The 18,528-nt window shown below is 38.1% G+C and overlaps 1 protein-coding gene across 1 annotated transcript in view; it reads right to left on the bottom strand.

Annotated features, from left to right (window-relative positions):
• The window catches only part of MGAT4C (MGAT4 family member C), a 125,658-nt gene that overhangs the window by 106,850 nt on the left and 280 nt on the right, over positions 1–18,528 (bottom strand). Inside the window, exons 2-3 of the mRNA XM_014521929.2 lie at positions 17,139–17,233; positions 14,887–14,933 (exon numbers count right to left, since the gene is read on the bottom strand). Of these exons, the coding sequence (XP_014377415.1) occupies positions 14,887–14,925 (39 nt within the window). The 5' untranslated portion in view covers positions 14,926–14,933; positions 17,139–17,233. The remainder of the gene's footprint in view (positions 1–14,886; positions 14,934–17,138; positions 17,234–18,528) is intronic.

Genomic DNA, 18,528 nt, shown 5'->3' with positions numbered 1-18,528 from the left:
TTCAGCCTCCGCAAGAGAAGGTTGAGAGGCGACCTTGTGGCTGCCTATAAGTTCATCACGGGGGCACAGAAGGGAATTGGTGAGTATTTATTCACCAAGGCGCCCCCGGGGGTTACAAGAAATAATGGCCACAAGCTAGCAGAGAGCAGATTTAGATTGGACATTAGGAAGAACTTCTTCACAGTTAGAATGGCCAAGGTCTGGAACGGGCTTCCAAGGGAGGTGGTGCTTTCCCCTACCCTGGGGGTCTTCAAGAGAAGGTTAGATGAGTATCTAGCTGGGGTCATCTAGACCCAGCACTGTTTCCTGCCTATGCAGGGGGTCGGACTCGATGATCTATTAAGGTCCCTTCTGACCCAAACATCTATGAATCTATGAATCTATGAACATCTCTAATACTGAATGCTGATGGCACCACACTGATCATGGATAAAGGAAAGATACTGTAGAGATGGGCAGAACACTTCAACAATATCTTTAATCAACAATCATCTATTAATGAGGAGGCAATTGATTGACTGCCCCAGGTAGGCATTAATATATCTCACTGATCTGCCAATGCTGACAGAGACTGTGAAGCAATTAACCTGCTGTCAAATGGTAAAGCACTTGGAGCAGATGTTATACCAGTAGAGGTCTACAAGCGGGGAGGTTTGCACGCAACTTTGAAACAGACTGAACTGTTCCAGTCAATGTGGAGTCAAGGTACCATACCCCAGGAGTACACGGATGCATCCATCATCCATTTGTACAAGTGGAAAGGCAATAGACAAACCTGTGACAACTATAAGGACATCTTCTTGTTGTCAATAGCCAGTAAAATCCTCACCAGTATTCTGTTGAATCGCCTCATACAACACATTGAACAAGGGCTCTTGCCTAAGAGTCAGTGTGGTTTCAGGAAAGGATGCAGGACCATAGATATAGGCAAACAAGGTTCTTTGGGTGAATCTGATATCTTTTATTAGACCAACTTAAACAATAGGAAAAAAAAAATTAAGCAAGCCTTCAGGTTCAAAAACCCTTTGTCAGGCTGAGGAAGTTTCAGCAATCGGTGTGTGCTCTTCCTGAATGGAATGAAAAGTAAAGAGGCCAGAGGCTGGGCTGGTATGCATACAAGATAGGCAGTCAGTGAAGATATAGATTGAGGAGTCAATGGGTGAGGGACAGACTGGGTGGGGGGGAGAGAAGGGGGATGAACAATGGCGAGGTACCTGGGGAGTCAGATGTCAGGCAGGTTATAATGTGTCATAAATCCAATGTCTGTATTTAGTCCATGATTTTTAGTATGCAGGAGGTTGATGAAGTGGAGTTCATAGGCTCGTCTCTGGGAACTGTTTTGTAAGTATCCTTTGAGGATCAGGACTGAGAGATTGGAGAGAGAGTGGTTTTCTTGTGAGAAATGTGCCTCCACAGGTCATTGGGTATTCCTGTCTTTGATAGATTTCTGGTGTACGTTCATTCTGGTGCGCAGTTGTTGTTTGGTCTCTCCTACGTATTGTCCATCAGGGCATTTGGTGCATTGGATGAAATATATTACATTTCTGAAGGTGCAGCTGTAAGATCCAGGAATGCTGATGGCTCTGTTGTGGGGTGTAGTAATAGTGGGGGTGGAGGAGATGTGTTGGCAGGTTTTGCATTTCTTGTCCTGGCATGGTCTGGATCCATTCAGTGTGTTCTGGACCTGAGGAAGTTTGCTTCTGGTGATGAGGTTAGCAAGGTTCGGTGCTTGTTTGAAGGCTAGGATGGGTGGCTCTGAGAAGATCTCTTAAAGAATAGGGTCTCTTTCTAGTATGGGTTGCACTTGTTTGAGGATTTTCTGTATGGGTTTGAGGGAGGGCTTTCTTTATGTAGTCTTCATGGTTTAGGATGATTATGGATCCTCCTTTATCTGCTGGTTTTATTACTATTTGGTGGTTAGATCTTAGAGATTCTATGGCTTTTTTCTCTGTTAGAGAGAGGTTGTTGTGTTGGCGTGTGTTGTTGATTATTTCATTGTTCATTCTTTCCAACCACTCTCTCTCCAATCTCTCAGTTCCAATACTCAAAGGATACTTACAAAACACTTTCCAGAGATGAGCCTATGAACTCCACTTCATCAACCTCCTGCATACTAAAAATCATGGACTAAATACAGACATTGGATTTATGACACATTATAACCTGCCTGACATCTGACTCTCCAGGTACCTCTCCATTGTTCATCCCCCTTCTCTCCCCCGCACCCAGTCTGTCCCTCACCCATTGACTCCTCAATCTATATCTTCACTGACTGCCTATCTTGTATGCATACCAGCCCAGCCTCTGGCCTCTTTACTTTTCATTCCATTCAGGAGGAGCACACACCAACTGCTGAAGCTTCTCACCCTGATGAAGGGTTTTTGAACCTGAAAGCTTGCTGAATTTTTTTTTCCAACTATTTAAGTTGGTCTAATAAAAGATATCAGATTCACCCAAAGAACCTTGTTTGCCTATATCTATGGTCCTGCATTCTTTCCTGAAACCACACTGTTCTCTTCCATGCTTACAGATGCTTTTTGTGACTGTGACCCTGGGATTGACATTAGTTACTGGACTGATGGCAAATTCTTCAATTTGAGGAGACTATGAGCAAAGATGAAGTTACAAGAAGTGACTGTTCACAATATTCCATTTGCTGATGACTGTTTCCTAAATGCCAAATCTGACATGCAATGGACTATGGACCATCGGTTTGTGACAACTTTGGTCTCACCATCAACACTAAGAAGACAGAAGTGATGCACTAGCCTGCACCAGGAAAGCCTTATGTACAGCCTACCATCACAGGGAATGGCCAAACCCTCCAGGCAATGTACAAGTTCCCCTATCTCAGGAGTACACGGTCATGTGCAGTTCACATTGATGATGAAACCAATGACAGAAATACTAAAGCAAGCGTGGCCTTTGGCAGGCTACATACAAATTTGTGGGAGTGCAGAAGCATCAGTCAGCATACAAAACTGAAGATCTACAAATCCATTGTGTTGTTAATTCTGATGTATGCGTGCAAAACCTGGATGGTGTATAGATGTCATCCTATGAAGCTGAACCACTTTCAAATGGGCTATCTAAGGAAACACATGAGGATCAGATGGCAAGACAAAGTTCCAGACACTGAGCTTTGTACATGGACAGGCATTTCAAGAATCCATACTCTGTTGGTGAAATCACAGATGAGAGGGGCAAGCCATGTCACCATGATGTCAGATGAGTGACTGCCAAAGAAGATCTTTTATGGTGAACTGAAGGAGGGAAAGCACTTTTATCAGGGAGGTCTAAAGAAACACTTCAAGGACTCCCTCAAGTCATCCTTGAAACATTTCAACATTGACCTGAAGTCTTGGGAAGATCTTGCTCATGATTTTTCCACCTTGGGAAACCTCACTCATACTGGAACTACCATCTATCAGTGGAAAAGAACTGCTGAGGCAGAGGAGAAGCACAAACAGCATAATTCTCGCAACAGCAGCACATCAGCTGTTGATCAAGCAACCCAAAGTGGCAAGTGGCATCTTTTGCTCAGTGTGTGCACTGAGACAGTTCAAAGCACAAATGGGCCTGATCAGCCATTCACATCTTCTCAGAAAGCAAACCAACCAGTGATGCCATGGTCGTCTTGAAATTTGAAGGACAAACAACAACAACAACAACAGCTGGGCCTGATTTTTCTGACTTTACTTCAAAGCCATTTTAGCTGCTTTATGAGACAGATTTTACTGCAGCTGTTATCTGGGAAAAATGACAAAAATATTTTTCTGGCCTTCTGCAATCTGGGGAACTTCCAGTTTGGACCAAAAAAAAAATTAAAAAGCAACACCCTAAAATGTCTGATGAATCAGAAATCCCAGATTTAATACAGTACTATAATTAATATGACTTCTTATTATATGGTAAATTGGGGCAATCATTTCAAATTAATGGAATAAAAATTTCCACTGGCATTCTACACTCTCCATTTACCTTTAATGATATCAGATAAATTAATCCACTATAATTTGGTGATTAGGCCATTTTTTTAAAAAGCAGACTAAATTATATGCTTGTAAATACATGGGCAAAAATAACTATAGATGCAAATAATAACATTTAAATAGCTAAGCATCTAATTTAACCTGAAATTCAGTAGCTAGTCAACTACATCCAGCCACTGAGCTCCATTTATTGGTGTCCACAAGACTGTGCCTGCAGGTGAAAAATAAGATCCTAGGTTGTGGCCCTTTTAAGATGGTGGTCTTTAGTGTAATTTCAGTATCAATGTGTAGTTGCAGCACATATTGTAATAAAGGAATAGAATTCCTTTATATGATGTGAATACATAACATCACAAGACAGATTGCATACTATCATTCCAGAATAACAAGTGTGTCTTTAAATGCCTATTGATTGGAAAGTACTTATTTACATTCAATCAGCAGAAGCTACTTAAACATCTCAGCATTTTTTCATATTTCCATGATAGTCCACACCCTAGATCAGCCTACAAGACTTAACCTGTCATTGCAGTTTAAATAAGGAATCAGAAATAAAAGCATTTTAAACACTAAAATATATTTGTTTGCCTAAAGAGAATATCACTGGCAACATGACTGATTTAATACAGTCACAAATTTTCAGGCAATCCTGATTTTGGACACCTTTAACCTCCTAACATTTATTTGAAATAATTTTTCAAGGGATTTTCCACTCCACTTACAAAACATCATTTTTTGGTTTTTTTTTTTTTTTAGAGGCCCAGAGTACATCATCACCAAAAATATCCAGGTCTAACTCTCCCAGCGTTCTTCTCTACAAACAAGAATGTGCTAGCTTTACAATTTCAGCTTTGCTGCTACTGTTACTAGTAAATGCTTACATGTAGGTTCTATTTAAGGAAGTGCATGTGAGTGTAAGAACAAAAAATAAATACAAATAAAACAAGGTAACCTCATTAAAAATATGAATTATTTACTCACTTTACCAAATAGCTCTTCAAGTATCACCCTGATGACACTTTATGACCAAAGCATAAATTCACCCAAACAAGTGTTTTAAATTAAAACATAAAATTATATAATTACCTGAGTACTTTACTTTTCTTTTCCTGTTAATATGGCATGTACTCAAATCTAAGACAACCCTGAATTTAAGACAACCCTCCCAAAATTAGTTTCTATACACGGAACATTTATAAATTTGTTATCATTTTCCATGTATAGAATCTAATTATTGGAGGGCCATTTTTAATCCATCCCCCCACCCTCCTACCACCACTACTGCAAGGAGGCAGGCAGTAGGGACGCAGATAGTGTGAACAGTTTTGATAGAGGGATTTCTTTCTCTTTTTTTTAAAACAATTTTATCCTTTTTGATACATTTTTGCTTGCCCCCTGCTTGTGCCTGCCCCACCGAAGTCTTGGATCTTCCTCACCCCTGGCCTCTGTTTCTCACTTCCCACCCTTACTTTTGCTCCATGCTGGCAGGCTCTGTCCCTGTTGTAGCCTAGGGCATGGAGCACAGCCCCAGCCCAGGTCCCATAAGAGCTGTGCAGGCTGCATGCTTCTGCTAAAAGCCTGAGCTGTGTTCTGTGCCCAAACGGCAGTGTATACCAGACTGTTGGCAGTGAGGGGGGAGGTAGAGGGGCAGGGAAGAGAGCAGGGGCTGCATGGCAGGAGGATATGGGGGGAGATGCTGCAGTGGAGAGATGGCAATGTGCAGAGGTGGTGGGTGGTAGGCAGCATCTGTGGCTATGGTCCTGAGCCCACTTAGGGGCTGGGGTGTAGGCTACAGCAACAACTTGCTGCCCCAAGCCTCATACTTGATTCTAAGATCAGGAACTACACCCCCCCATGGGGGAGGGGGGAACCTCATCTTAAAATGAAGTAAATATGGTATATTGTTCACAAACCAATACCAATTTCTATAAATGTGTAGATCAGATAGTCTGTTCAAAATGTTTTAACCATTAGACTTTTTTTTTGCAAAATGTTCTCTGCTCAGTAGTTGTAGATATGTGCATTGTCCCCCTAAGTCATACAGTATTGATAATGCGGTCTGAGTGGGTGACAAATTTATATTTAGAACAACAAATAGGAATGAAAAATGGTAAATAATCATAGAAAAATTTGCCTATTTGCTCATTTGCAAATATTGGTATTCCTGTGAAGCCACTTCTCAGAAAAAGAAAAACCTGTCAATATCAATTTATTAATTATTAAATCTGACTGAAATTCAAAATCTCTTTCACAGGAAATTTCAATATGAGTTTTTCTCCTAAATTCTCCCATGTAAAATTTCAGCTTTTCATTGGTAGATAACTCCAACAGAAAACAATTGGCTAATTCTACTAATGAGGGACACAAAACTATAATATCTAATAGCTATTGTAAATGGTTTTGAAGTGCTATTTTGAAGAATTTAACCAGCTTCTTTTAATATAAATTGCCACAGATTGTATTATTGTAGTTGTAATAAACCATTACTGCTTACTTTCTATTATCAAAATGATAACCAAACATTTTATGCTGCTATGGATATGGAAAGAAGACACATAGTATTTGTCTAAAAGTTTATTATTACTAGATTTTTTCCTTCTTTATTATTTTATTAATTGACCATTATTCTCTGTAAAAAAATATATCTATCTATAAGTTGTTTCTCTACCTTATGCTACTTAACTCATTGGATGTAACAATAGCTACATTAATATCAGCTTTACATTTAATGAAAGTATAAATGTTACAGAGGTTATTTATTAACAAGAAAGCAAAATACCTCAGCTGAGTTGGATCATGCAAAGAAAATTAGAACAAATTATATAAAAGGTTCCTTGGTCATAAGATAAGAGAACTAGAAGAAAAGGAGAGATGCTATGCACTAAAGATGGGAGAGAAATCAAGCATAATCACAGTCTGTCCCCAATTCTGATCGAACAACTTTCCTCAGTATTCTCTAAGCATAAAGATGTAAATAAGGATAATATTATGATGCCAAATGTTAATAGAGAAACAACCATTGACATTACCATAAAAAGGCAAAATTAAGTTTGTTTACTGCAACAAGATCAAGGTCTTACAACAGATACTGAAGGAAAAATGTCTAATGGTGCTCCTAAAAGATCTATTGGAGACCCATGATATCCAACAATTTAATTTAAGACCCAGATGCAAGAACTAGCTGTATGCTTATGATATTTGCAAATGACACAAAGCTGGGAATGCTACAAAAATGAAAGAGTACTGGACTGTTGTCCTGGAAATATTATACCACCTTGTAGAGTATATCAGTATAAAATAGTATAAAATTTACCAGTAGGAAGTACAAAGATATATACTTAGGGACCAGGAATTTTTGTTATAAGAGGCATAGACTGGATCCAATGAATAGGGCCCTACCGAATTAATGGTGGAAGTGGGCTGTGTGGCAGCTCCATTAATCTCACAGTTTCTCCTCCCCCCACAACCCATTGTTGATTGGCTGAGGGGGCCTCTGGTGGCCCTGCTGCTTGGTTCTTACTGGCCGGGAGGCAAAACTGTGCCATATAATAAACAGTGTCTTTTACCTTCCTGTCGATCAGGAGTGAGCAGCAGGGCCCCTCCACCAATTGGCAAGCGGGAAAGGCACAGGGGAACCTGCAAGACTAAAGAAGCTGCTGTACAGCCTACTTTTGCCATGAATTCTATAGGTCCCTACCAATGGAAAAAGAGATAGGGTCAACTATAGGATGTCCATGAACAGTTATGTTGATGCACTTGTGAAAAAGACTACTTCAATTGTGGGCATATTAATTTAATTATTTTAAAAGGGAAAAAAGGAAAAAAAACCCATAGAATTATTAGTATCACTGTACAACAATTGGTAAACCCCCATTTACATTACCATATAAAGTCCTGGTCAGCAATGTTAAAACAATTTAATTTAAAATCTGTGCATGTGTGTGTGTCTGTGTGTGTGTGTGTGTATATCTATACTACATTTTCTGCCATTGCAGTAGCAGGGTAATAACAAACTTTTGTTTACCCTACTTTTATCTGTGGTATGCTGAAGTTTGTTTCTTGTGTTGTTTTTATTTTAAGGGTTTTTTGCGGGTATGGTGTGATAAGGATAGGAGTACATCATTTTGTGAGCCCAGTAGACAAATGATTGCCTGTGAACACAAAGAATTGTGTTCCTGAGAGACCATTCTAGTCTTGTGTTCCCATCTACAGTATACTGATGTGAATGATACAAACAATTCCTCTCCAATGCAAAGCGTACGCTACTCCCACTTCCTTGGCATATGTTGCAACTGTATTAAACAATGAACTACCGAAGAGTATGTGAAATGTGTGGGGGTAACAATGCTTGCTGTTCAGCTTACACTGAAGACATTTTTTTTATTTGTGCAGCACAGAGAACAGTTGCTTTCAGAGCTTGTAAGCTGCCTCATCAACAACCGTCATCCAACTATCAGGTTTACTTACAATTCTCCTACCAGGGGATTAATTTCCTTGACATAAAGTTTAGCTCTAGTGGGTAAATATTGGAGTTCTGATCTACTGAAGACAAAAAACAGACAAACTATGGCTGTAGTGAAAAAAAAATCAATGAATAGCATTTTAGAAAAAGACTTTAATGAACCCACTGGATACATTGTTCTTTAATGGGATGCAACATAGCTTACGCTTTTAATTCCACTTCAACAGCTACCTCTATACAGAAGTCTTCAGTATAACACACAAGACAAAATGGCCTTGATTCAGTTCCTCTAAAGAAAGGATGGAAATATGCAATCCATTGCACCATCTGGAGCCTTTTAAAGTAGGCCAGTGAAAAAGGAGGCATTGTTAATATGCAGGTACCTGTTGTCTGGACTTCTGCTGATGGTAAACATTTTCTAATTTGCTAGTGGGTTATAGGAATCCTCTGAAATAATATCCATGGCCTCCCCCAGCCTGGAGTATTGAGCAAGATATGCCAAAGTGCCTAAGGGCCAGATTTTCTGGGGTACTAAAATGCTGAAGGATAAAGATGGGCACTCACTGGGATTTCCAAAAATGCCTAAGCACGTCAAGTAAGCTTTTATAAATTCCCAAGCATGCCTGTGTAGGTCTTTAAACACCCAGCATCAAATCCTAGATCTAAACAATATATCAGTTTTATTAACTTTCTATGAAAGTTTAAGACTGGACTTAGGGCATAAAATAGGGCTTAAATAGACTTTGGGCACCTAAGTCCAAAACTGCAATCTAAAAAACCCTATTCAGAGGGTGCCTGTCCAAGGAGGTGTCTAAACACCTGAGCTAATTTCTTTTACTGAACGTTTCCTAGACAGAACCTAGCCAGAACAATACCTTAGTTCTTAAAGACATTTATACATAGCACAAAAAAGGATTATAGGAAAGTAGGGCTGGAAGGGACCTCACAAAGTCATCTAGTCCAGTCCGCTGCTCAAATCATTCCTGACTAAACCTAGCCAAGTGCCTGTTTAACCTACTTATGAAAATTTCCAAAGATTCCACAGTTTCTCTAGGTAGCCTGTTCCAATGTTTGACCACTGGCATAGTCAGAAAGTTTGTTCTAACCTCCACCCTAAATTTCCCCTGCTGTAGCTTGAGGCCATTGCTCCTACTCCCTACAGCCACAGAGAAAAGTCCATCTCCATCCTCTCTTAATCAGCCTTCAAGTTTTTGAAGACTGCTATCAAATCCCTCATCAGGCTTTTCTTCTCATGATGCCCCAGATGAGAACTACTGGTATAGACCGGAGAAGCCCAATTCAGTAGGCAGACTCACAGCATCCCTAACACATACTACAGCATGGAGTTTAGCCTAAAACAAAATGGGTATAATCACTTTAATTTAAAAAAAAAATTACATAGCTAGAGGAGGAAAAGATGATGCCTGCCTTGGTAACCTGAGGTGTAGGCCCTTTTCAAATTCAGATCTCTTTGTTCCTAATCACTAAGATAGAGGCTAGAAATAGCAGGTATATCCTTTTTTTTATATGTTGAAATTGGTCCACTTGGTAGCAAAAAATGCAAGATCCAACCTGCCAGAAGGAGAGTAATCATGAAGGAATTCTGCAGCTTGAAGGTTGGCTCTCACTCAGAAAGGATTTTTCCCCATTTGAAAGCAGTCCTCCTTGTTTAGGATTATTACTGTTTTATTTATCCAATGATTGTTTCATATAAAATGCATGAATAGTAATGGGAACAAGGAGTTCTTCTCTCAGTTAAGCACCATAATAACCTTGTTTTCCATTGCAATCATGTTTCCTTTGGCTCTTATCCTGTTTCTAACACAAGAAAACTTGGATTATTTTCTGCACAGTAAAATGGCTTCAGCAGAACGGGTGGAAAATACTTTCATCCCTAGGAAGGTAGGAGTTCAAATAGGACCTCAGCATTTCACATCATGCATGTGAGAGTGGTAGTATCAGAAATGACTGCTGTACAGTAGTGATGCTGACAAGTGGTGATGATAAGCTACTGATCAAATGGAAAGCATGGTACAAATTCTTATCACCTACCACCATCCTGACATTTCGCCTTTTCACCTCTGAATACCTTTATAGCCAGGTTTTGCGATCAGATGTCTCTTGTGACTGATGCATTCCTCTGCCATTGCAAATACAAATGTAGTTTCAGTCAGAGTAGGGGAACATTTTTCAAATAAATAAATATTTATTTATTTTAAAACCTCCCCTGAGCTTTTAACAAAACTTAAACAAATCATGTAATGCTGAGTTTTGTAAAAATCAATCTTAATTCTATTCCCTGCCTGTGATCCCTGGGATTGTTAGGTACCCTAAATATCCCAATCCAACAAGAAAATCTGTTCTTGCACTATTTTCAGCCTGATCTAGACCAAAACAGTTAAAAACAATCATATAAACTTATTCTAGGAACAAAACAAATCCTAAAAGCCTTTTAGGTTTAGCTATCACTAATGGAACAGCATTTTATATTATATTCCACATGGAATACAATATAAAACATCTTCAGATAAACTGTAACAAAAGTGAATTTCCCAAAGATTAAGGAGGCTAAGAAAATAGAAAAAAAATAACCTACTTTCTCAGGCAGCCACAGTTTTTAGAGACACCATACTAGACACATTTTTTTTTTCCTCCCTGAAATATTCACAGGTCACAAAAACTCATTCAAATCTACTGTATATCATGGTAAAATGAAACATAAAATAATATTTATGCATTTTTCCCTTTTATTTAATTTTTCTAAGCCTGCAGAATAATATACCATAAAGTCATCCAAGAGGCACAATATCACAAAAATACGTTCCATTTTCTTCCACAGTAAAATACCACAACAAAGGGAATCAAACAAGTTCAGGGATTTTGCCGTGGGAAATATAACCCACGCTGAACCTGTTTACTTGATTCGAGAGATGTAGAAACTGAGGGATCAGTACCTTCATAACATCTTGCTGCCACCTATTTAATTTCACATTGTTACATTGAAATGTATCAGATTAGACCTTTTTAGAATCAGCAAAATGGATGTAGATGGCTACATCTCAAAAATACCAGTAAGGACTCAAAATATACATGCTTATTTAAATGGAAAATGAATCAAGTACATTGTTTGAACACAGTGTATATGCTCATCTAAAATATGGGCATGATTCACTACTTCAATACTTAGTAATGGAATTACACAAGTGAAAAGCTGCAGTAATGCAAAGGTGATTCAGGTCATTTCACAGTTTACAGTTTTTCCATAACTGCACAAGCTTAAACTGTTACACTGAAGTGCTACATATTTGATCTCCCACTGGGAAATGATTGCTGCACAACACTTGAAACTGAGCCACTTAGATTGGTAAATATGGATACAGCAGCCTAACTTTTAGGCATCTCTTTTTTATAATTATGGCCTATATATTTAAACTACTATGCAAGTAAGGAAACAGTTGGCATTAGGCTTTTAGCTGCTTTCCATTGCTGTTAGCAATCTAATTCTCCAATCTTTGGTTAATAGAGAAAACTGTATCCATAAGAGCTTCATATGATGTCATAAAGAGTTATAATCTCCAATAAACCATAAACAGTGGGAACAAAAGAAGTCTTGTAAAAACTCCCCCAAAATAAAGACCAAAGCTAAACAAAAAAATATCCTGTTGGCAAGAGACACTCCATAATGGAAAAAAAAATGGCATAATTGTTAACAGAATGCTTTTCTCAGTTTCCCCAAATAATTCTACATAGCATTTATCTATAGCCTTAAGCATACTGTAGAAACATGATCTAATTAGTTAATGAATCATAAGGTGATTACCTCAGTGGTGGGGAAACAGTGTCAATGTTATAAATTGCAACAGAAATTTGGATAGACCCAAACTTAGGGTAGACAGGTGATAACCAAAGGTCTATTGTTATAGCAAATCATTTTATAGCTTGCAAATTATTTAAAACATTTTAAACATGAAATACATTAAATATATTATACCTGTATATCCTGTATCCTTACAGAAGGGCACAGCTGGAAAGCACTAATGTGCCCTTCTGTAAGTGCCCAATAGCATGACAATCTGAACCCTCATTACGTGAGGGTTCAGATGATGGTGCTCCAAAGTGGACTGCCATCATGAACTTCTGTCAGCACATGCTGGGCGCAGGTCTGGGTTGATGCAGCCCAGCCCTGCTCCTGGTGTCATTTTAGAATGGGAAATAGACATGGGAGGGAAGGGAGTTCTGTCTGGGGTTTGCCCACCTTGTGCTAGAGGGTGGAGTGGGTAGATTGGAGCCCCCCTGAGGTCTGGGAGGGCTCCAATCCACCTGCCCAACCTTCAGAACAGGCTAGGCAAACCCCAGACTGAGCTCCCTCCCTTGTCCCCCTCCAATTCTGAATACAGCAGTGAATCTGGGATGGTGGATGGGGCTAGGGGAGAGTGCATGCACGCATGCAGACACTCCAAACTGGACTTCAAACCCCAATCTGCTGGACGTAACAGTGAACTTCTGTTGGGTCTGGGGGAATGCTATAACTCATGGCTCTTCCTGTGAAGCACCAGGAGTTACAGCATGAAGCTGTCAGCCCCTACAGAGGCATATTATCAACATGAATAACCAGAGGGTCCCTATGAACTAGACTGCCCCTTAAGACTGAGTCCTGGGTAAGATATAGTGTACAGCTGGCTTGCCATAGGAAGGAATTGTGATAGCTTCACAACCTTTACCATGTTTCCTGTTTGCTTTGGGGTGGTAACAAGTTACTGCAGGGGGGAAATTATTTCCACATTCACCTCGACTAGCTTTTCTATCCATTAGGTGATGACGTAGGAGAAGGAAGAAAAAGCTTTGCTCATTTGTTTCACTCCAGTCTACTTTGTCCAGGAAGGAATATTGAGGGGGTGACAATACTCGCAATAGCTCAATGTGCAATATGGGTAGACCAAGCAGTATATTATACTTTCCTAAATGAGTAAAGCAAAGCCTAAAATATATTATAATGCTGGAATCAAATCAACTATTTTTTCTGAAGATATCTGGATTCTCCAGTAGAGAAAGAAGAAGGTGATAAACCCCTTGCAAATCTACCCTCAATTTATTATTTTTTGGAAGTTAATAATTTTTCTCCCTGTACCACCAGAACTGCTCTTTCAGTCATATTGTTTGACCTATCACTAGCTTTTTTTTCACTGGCAAAACTGGACAGCTATACTTGAACCAAAACAATATGTGATTGGAGGAAACAGCATCAGAGCTCCATGGTTTGTTGTAACTTTTTCAAGGTTGTACACTTCAACGTTGTTAGCTGCCAACTCGTTCTCTGAAGTTTTGTTTTTAAAAAAATGATGCTCACCTTAGATTAACTTAAAAAAGCACATTGTCTTCTGAAAAAACAATCAGTTACCATGTAATGTGTAAGATCATCCCTTACTTTATACACATTTCTATTACTGAGAAAAGTATAAAAACAAGAAATCTGGTTTTATGAAACAAATTGTGCATCTCTCTTTCATTAATAGACTCTTTTTAGGGCCAACCCTCAAGCATGTTCCAGGTACTAATGAATATGATTTTTTTAAATGGTCAACAAATAGGTTGAAATGGCAAAATTAGAGATGCTACAAACCCACTGCACTCTCACTGCTTGAAGACAATACTTGCATTTGACTTTGTCTCCCCCGTGGCTTCTTAACTGACTCATTTTAAATTGCATTGTGTTTTTCTAGGAGAGATGTCTGACAGAGAATATCAATGTATACCACTTAGTCACAGAGAAACCTCCCCCCCCACGTGAAATGAAATATTGCAGACTGAAAAATATTTTAACAGTTTAAAAAAACATTGTTTAAGATACTTGTAGCTATAAATCTTGGGCATATTGGAAATTACCCTTTTTTTTTTTTTTAAATAGTGCTACAAAGGGATTACTTTTTGCATTTGTGCTAGGTACCAGTTAAAGCAACAGTGAAAGAATGGAAATAATTTCTAAATAGTGACTGTCTCTCCAATCTTGCATAGATGGGCGTGTGGCAAAAATATGAGTTTCTGCTGCATCCTTAGCCCCATCCTGTAAAAGGACAAAGTCAGCATAGATGTTCTGCTATTGGTTCCATATAGACTCTATTCCCAGAGAAATGGGAGAAGTAGGAGGGAAAGGTATTCCCTGGGGCCATGCAATGGACTTTCCATCTGTATTTACAGTGAAGACACAACTGAGCCCTCATTCTAATGTTTTCTCTTTTTAGGAGAAAAACCTGATGTGCTATTTCTGATATACCAAAAAAAAAAATTAAAAAAAAGACAAAGAAAAAAAAAAAGAAAAAGAAGTGTAAGAACATATGCTAAAAGGATTCAGTAGCTGACCCTTCCAGGATTTATTTCACAGAATTTATACCAAAGGATCAAAAAATTATAAAAGGTAAGAAGTAGTAATCTTACTTTGATAATCATCCAGTGTCCTGATCGTTTTGATGCCATTTTGGTATCTGAAAAGAAAAGAAAACTAGACTACTATTCAACATTACAGGAAGACCCTGATGCCCTTGTATGCCTCAGAGCAGAGGCCATTCTGTTGGTCTCCCATGAGCAGCTATTTGCTAAGAGGATTTCTTTTAGATGTGTTCACTCCCTCAATACAATAGGGAAGTCTGAATTTGATTCTTGCTAGGATATGACTGCTTTAAATTTAGGGCTTTTATAGCAATATATCTGCTGAGGTATCTGCGTATGCTGACCTGCCTTCTAGGCATGTCAGTATAATACCTTGCCTGGAAGGCAGACATGTTGACTACTGATTCTTTGGGAAGTCAAATAATGTATTTTATATGATTTCAAGGGCCATCCCTATTGATAACTTGCCTCAAGGACTGGTTTATACAATTATCAGCCTGGAAGGTACCTAAACACTGACCTGCTTTCTGTGCAGAAATTAATATAGTTTAACCTTTCTTTAAGTAACTAGGAAAAGAAGAATTAATAGATTTTAATTGGTTGGTAATTGTTTTTTAACTAAATATGAGATATAAATATAAAGTTAAACTGTTTCACAGGTCATTGGAGTGTCTCTGAGAGGTTGTTTTTTTAAAGTTTCCAGTATTGTTATGAGGTCAAGAGATATCATGATGCAAGACAAGCTTTCTGGATTAGAAGTATGTATACTTCTAATGCATGTATGAAACCGCTTCCTACAGGGTAGCAGAAATTCCAAACTGAGAGGGAGAATAAAAAATTCTCCTTTTTGTTCCTAAAGCTTAATGCTACTATCAAAATCTGGTGTAGTGAAGAATGACTTATCCAGTGAATTTCAGAGATATTCAAAGCTTTCTAGGGGATTTACTCATATAATTTCTTTTCAAATACATTAATGCTGTGCAACTATCTTCTCTGGACCACATGGAAAGCCTCAACCCCTGTCTCTTTGTCTTTTTGTGCATTGTTTGAGTGAAATATTGGATCCAATGGACTTAGTGGTAAGCTCCCATTAACTTCACAGGGTCCAGTATCTACAAAGTTTCATAGAAGGAACTATTTTGGAATCTTTCTTCCCTTTAAGTTTGATCCTCAGGATTTCTGAACATCTTAATCTCCCACAGATACCTCTGGGTATGATTGCTAGTCTCTAGGATCATGCTCCTTAGGACCCCACACCTTTTTTGAAGAGAGGAAGTATGCTACAGATTGTACTGAACCTAATCTGAGAGCCCCAAAGGAAAGAAAACCCAGCGGTATCCATTTTTCGGAATTAGAGAAAAGATAAATTCACAACACTTAAACTTCAACCAATCTGAAAAATAAACTCAGCAGGAGTTCTGGTATCTTTTGTTCTTCTATCAAGAAACACATGGAAATGTGTTTTTAATAAAAATAATGCTTGTGTCTATTAATATAGTAGGAATGCAATGCCAGCCTTATTATCTATCAAGCACAAGCTTACATTTCTGTGCTGCTGAGACCAGGCTAGGGAGAATGCTCTTGTCCCCCAAACCTCCTTAATACTTGCATACACTTACTTTTGTCCCATCTCTGCCATTGTAACAGAGATATAAATAACTGCCCAACAGATAACCCTTTACCCAGTGAAACCATCTTTTGTGACAAACTGTAAACTTGTTAAAAGAATGAAGTCTCTTCTGCTTCAACAATCCTCTGTCCTGCAAGTTACTGTAAATGAAAGCAGGGTAACATAGTTCCCTCGTCCTCCCACCATCAAATGGGAAAGAATTAAAAGAAGAATAATAGGAAAAAAATGTTTCACTCCTTTGGAGATCACACTCCTCCTTATAAAGTCATTTATATTCTACATGAACCAAGGATACTACGGAAACCTATTAATTCTGCTTTTCCTGCAGAATTGGCATAAAGTGGGAAGAAAGTTTCAGAAGATGCATGTATATAAGAAGGTGTTACAAATGTACTGTATAATATTAGTAGCATTAAGCAGCTTTCACTAACATTCAAAGCACACCCATGGCCATGAATTAATATTATCACCATCTTATCATGAATATACTTCTTTCTTCAAAGAGGACAATTCTGTATAAAAATTTACAAAAAAATAATTGAAAATAATTTCTAAGTCTTTGAGAAACCCTTGGGTTAACAATTTAACTATTTTTTTCCATTGAGAAGAGATCCCCTTCTCTCAATGATAAGTGAAAGGGAGGGGGGAAAAGCATGTTAAGAACACTTACCACCTGGAAATCAGGTTTCAAAAGGGCACTATAAGACAACAGCCACTTGTCTTTGCCAGTTGAAAGGTCCAGCTATAAGATAATCATCCTAGTTCCTATAAAAGGTGATTTTAGAGTAATTTCAGTAGTAAGCAAGCTGCCAGAAAACAGGTTATGAAACAAATTTGGTGTCCGTAATAACACCTGGAACACAATTTTGATATCAATCAAATGCTATATCTAAGCAGCACTGCATCACAAACATGTTATGCAAATATTTATACATCAGAAATTTCTCCATCAAAAATACACTATTAGAAGATACTACTTGTTTGTATAGATCTTGCAAGCTGTGGCTTATATCTTGATGTACATCCAGATTTTTTATACAATCCTAATGAAATATCTTTTCAGAGATTTTGGGGAAAAAATTAGGCATGAAGGTATTGATCTAAACATTTTTATTTAGAAAGTTATGACTACTTAGCCACCCTAAGACTTGAATTTCAGAAATCACAATCACAAAATCAGAAGATCTAAAATAATCCAGCACAACAAAAATATTTAGTGATAACCTGCATGAAAAACAGCAGTTTGGGTAGAGACTCCCATAGAATTAGAATATAATCAGAAATATTAAATTATTATTAAATACATGTCCCTGAAAAATAATTATAGTACAGTCAGAGCATGTACCATGGTGCATAGTCTAGTATACTCAGAGCTCAGAATTACCTTTCAGTTTAATTTGTCTCATTTTGTCTCACCCCATAACAAGTTACTCAGGCTCCCTGTGCATAGTTTTTCTTATGCTGCTCATTCTGCATATGCAATGTGAACTCATTTTGAATTAGCCATTAGTTGCCACAAAATGCCATCCTTACTCAGTAGGTGACTGGAGAGGAACATAGGTAAAGCTTATCAATTTTCCTTTTTACTATCCTGCTCTCAGGTAGGGGCTCCTATATGATCAGATAAGACTGGGAAAACTAACAGTTTTTACCATGAATAGAGTATTTTAAATGCTATTTTGATATGCTGTAATTAATCTGGTGTATTGCCTGAATCCTTTCATGCTTGGTTTTAGACTGCTTTCTTTAAGGTACTTGGATAAAGAAAAACAATATGCCTGTCATACTGGATTTTTACTCTAATTAGTGTTTTTAAATTCAGCTGAAGGCAGATAAGAGGTTTTTGAAAACCTAGAAATTTCCAGTAACTGACATGAATGAAACGTATTGTTCTTTTTCTTCCTATTTCACCTACATTAATGAAACTGGTAATAGTTTAGGACCCCATGCCATTTTGTCATGTAGTTACAGCTTGTCCTTTCACAAAAGAAAATTAGAAGACTGCTGAGTGTTATAGATATTAATGGTTGTTAAAAAAGTATAATAAAAGGCTTCTTTTC

The sequence above is a fragment of the Alligator sinensis genome, unplaced genomic scaffold (genome assembly GCF_000455745.1).
Source record: "Alligator sinensis unplaced genomic scaffold, ASM45574v1 scaffold90_1, whole genome shotgun sequence".
In the NCBI taxonomy this organism is placed as follows: Eukaryota; Metazoa; Chordata; order Crocodylia; family Alligatoridae; genus Alligator; species Alligator sinensis.
The sequence above is the reverse complement of the archived record's forward strand: the minus strand, read 5'-3'. Positions and strand labels throughout refer to the sequence as shown.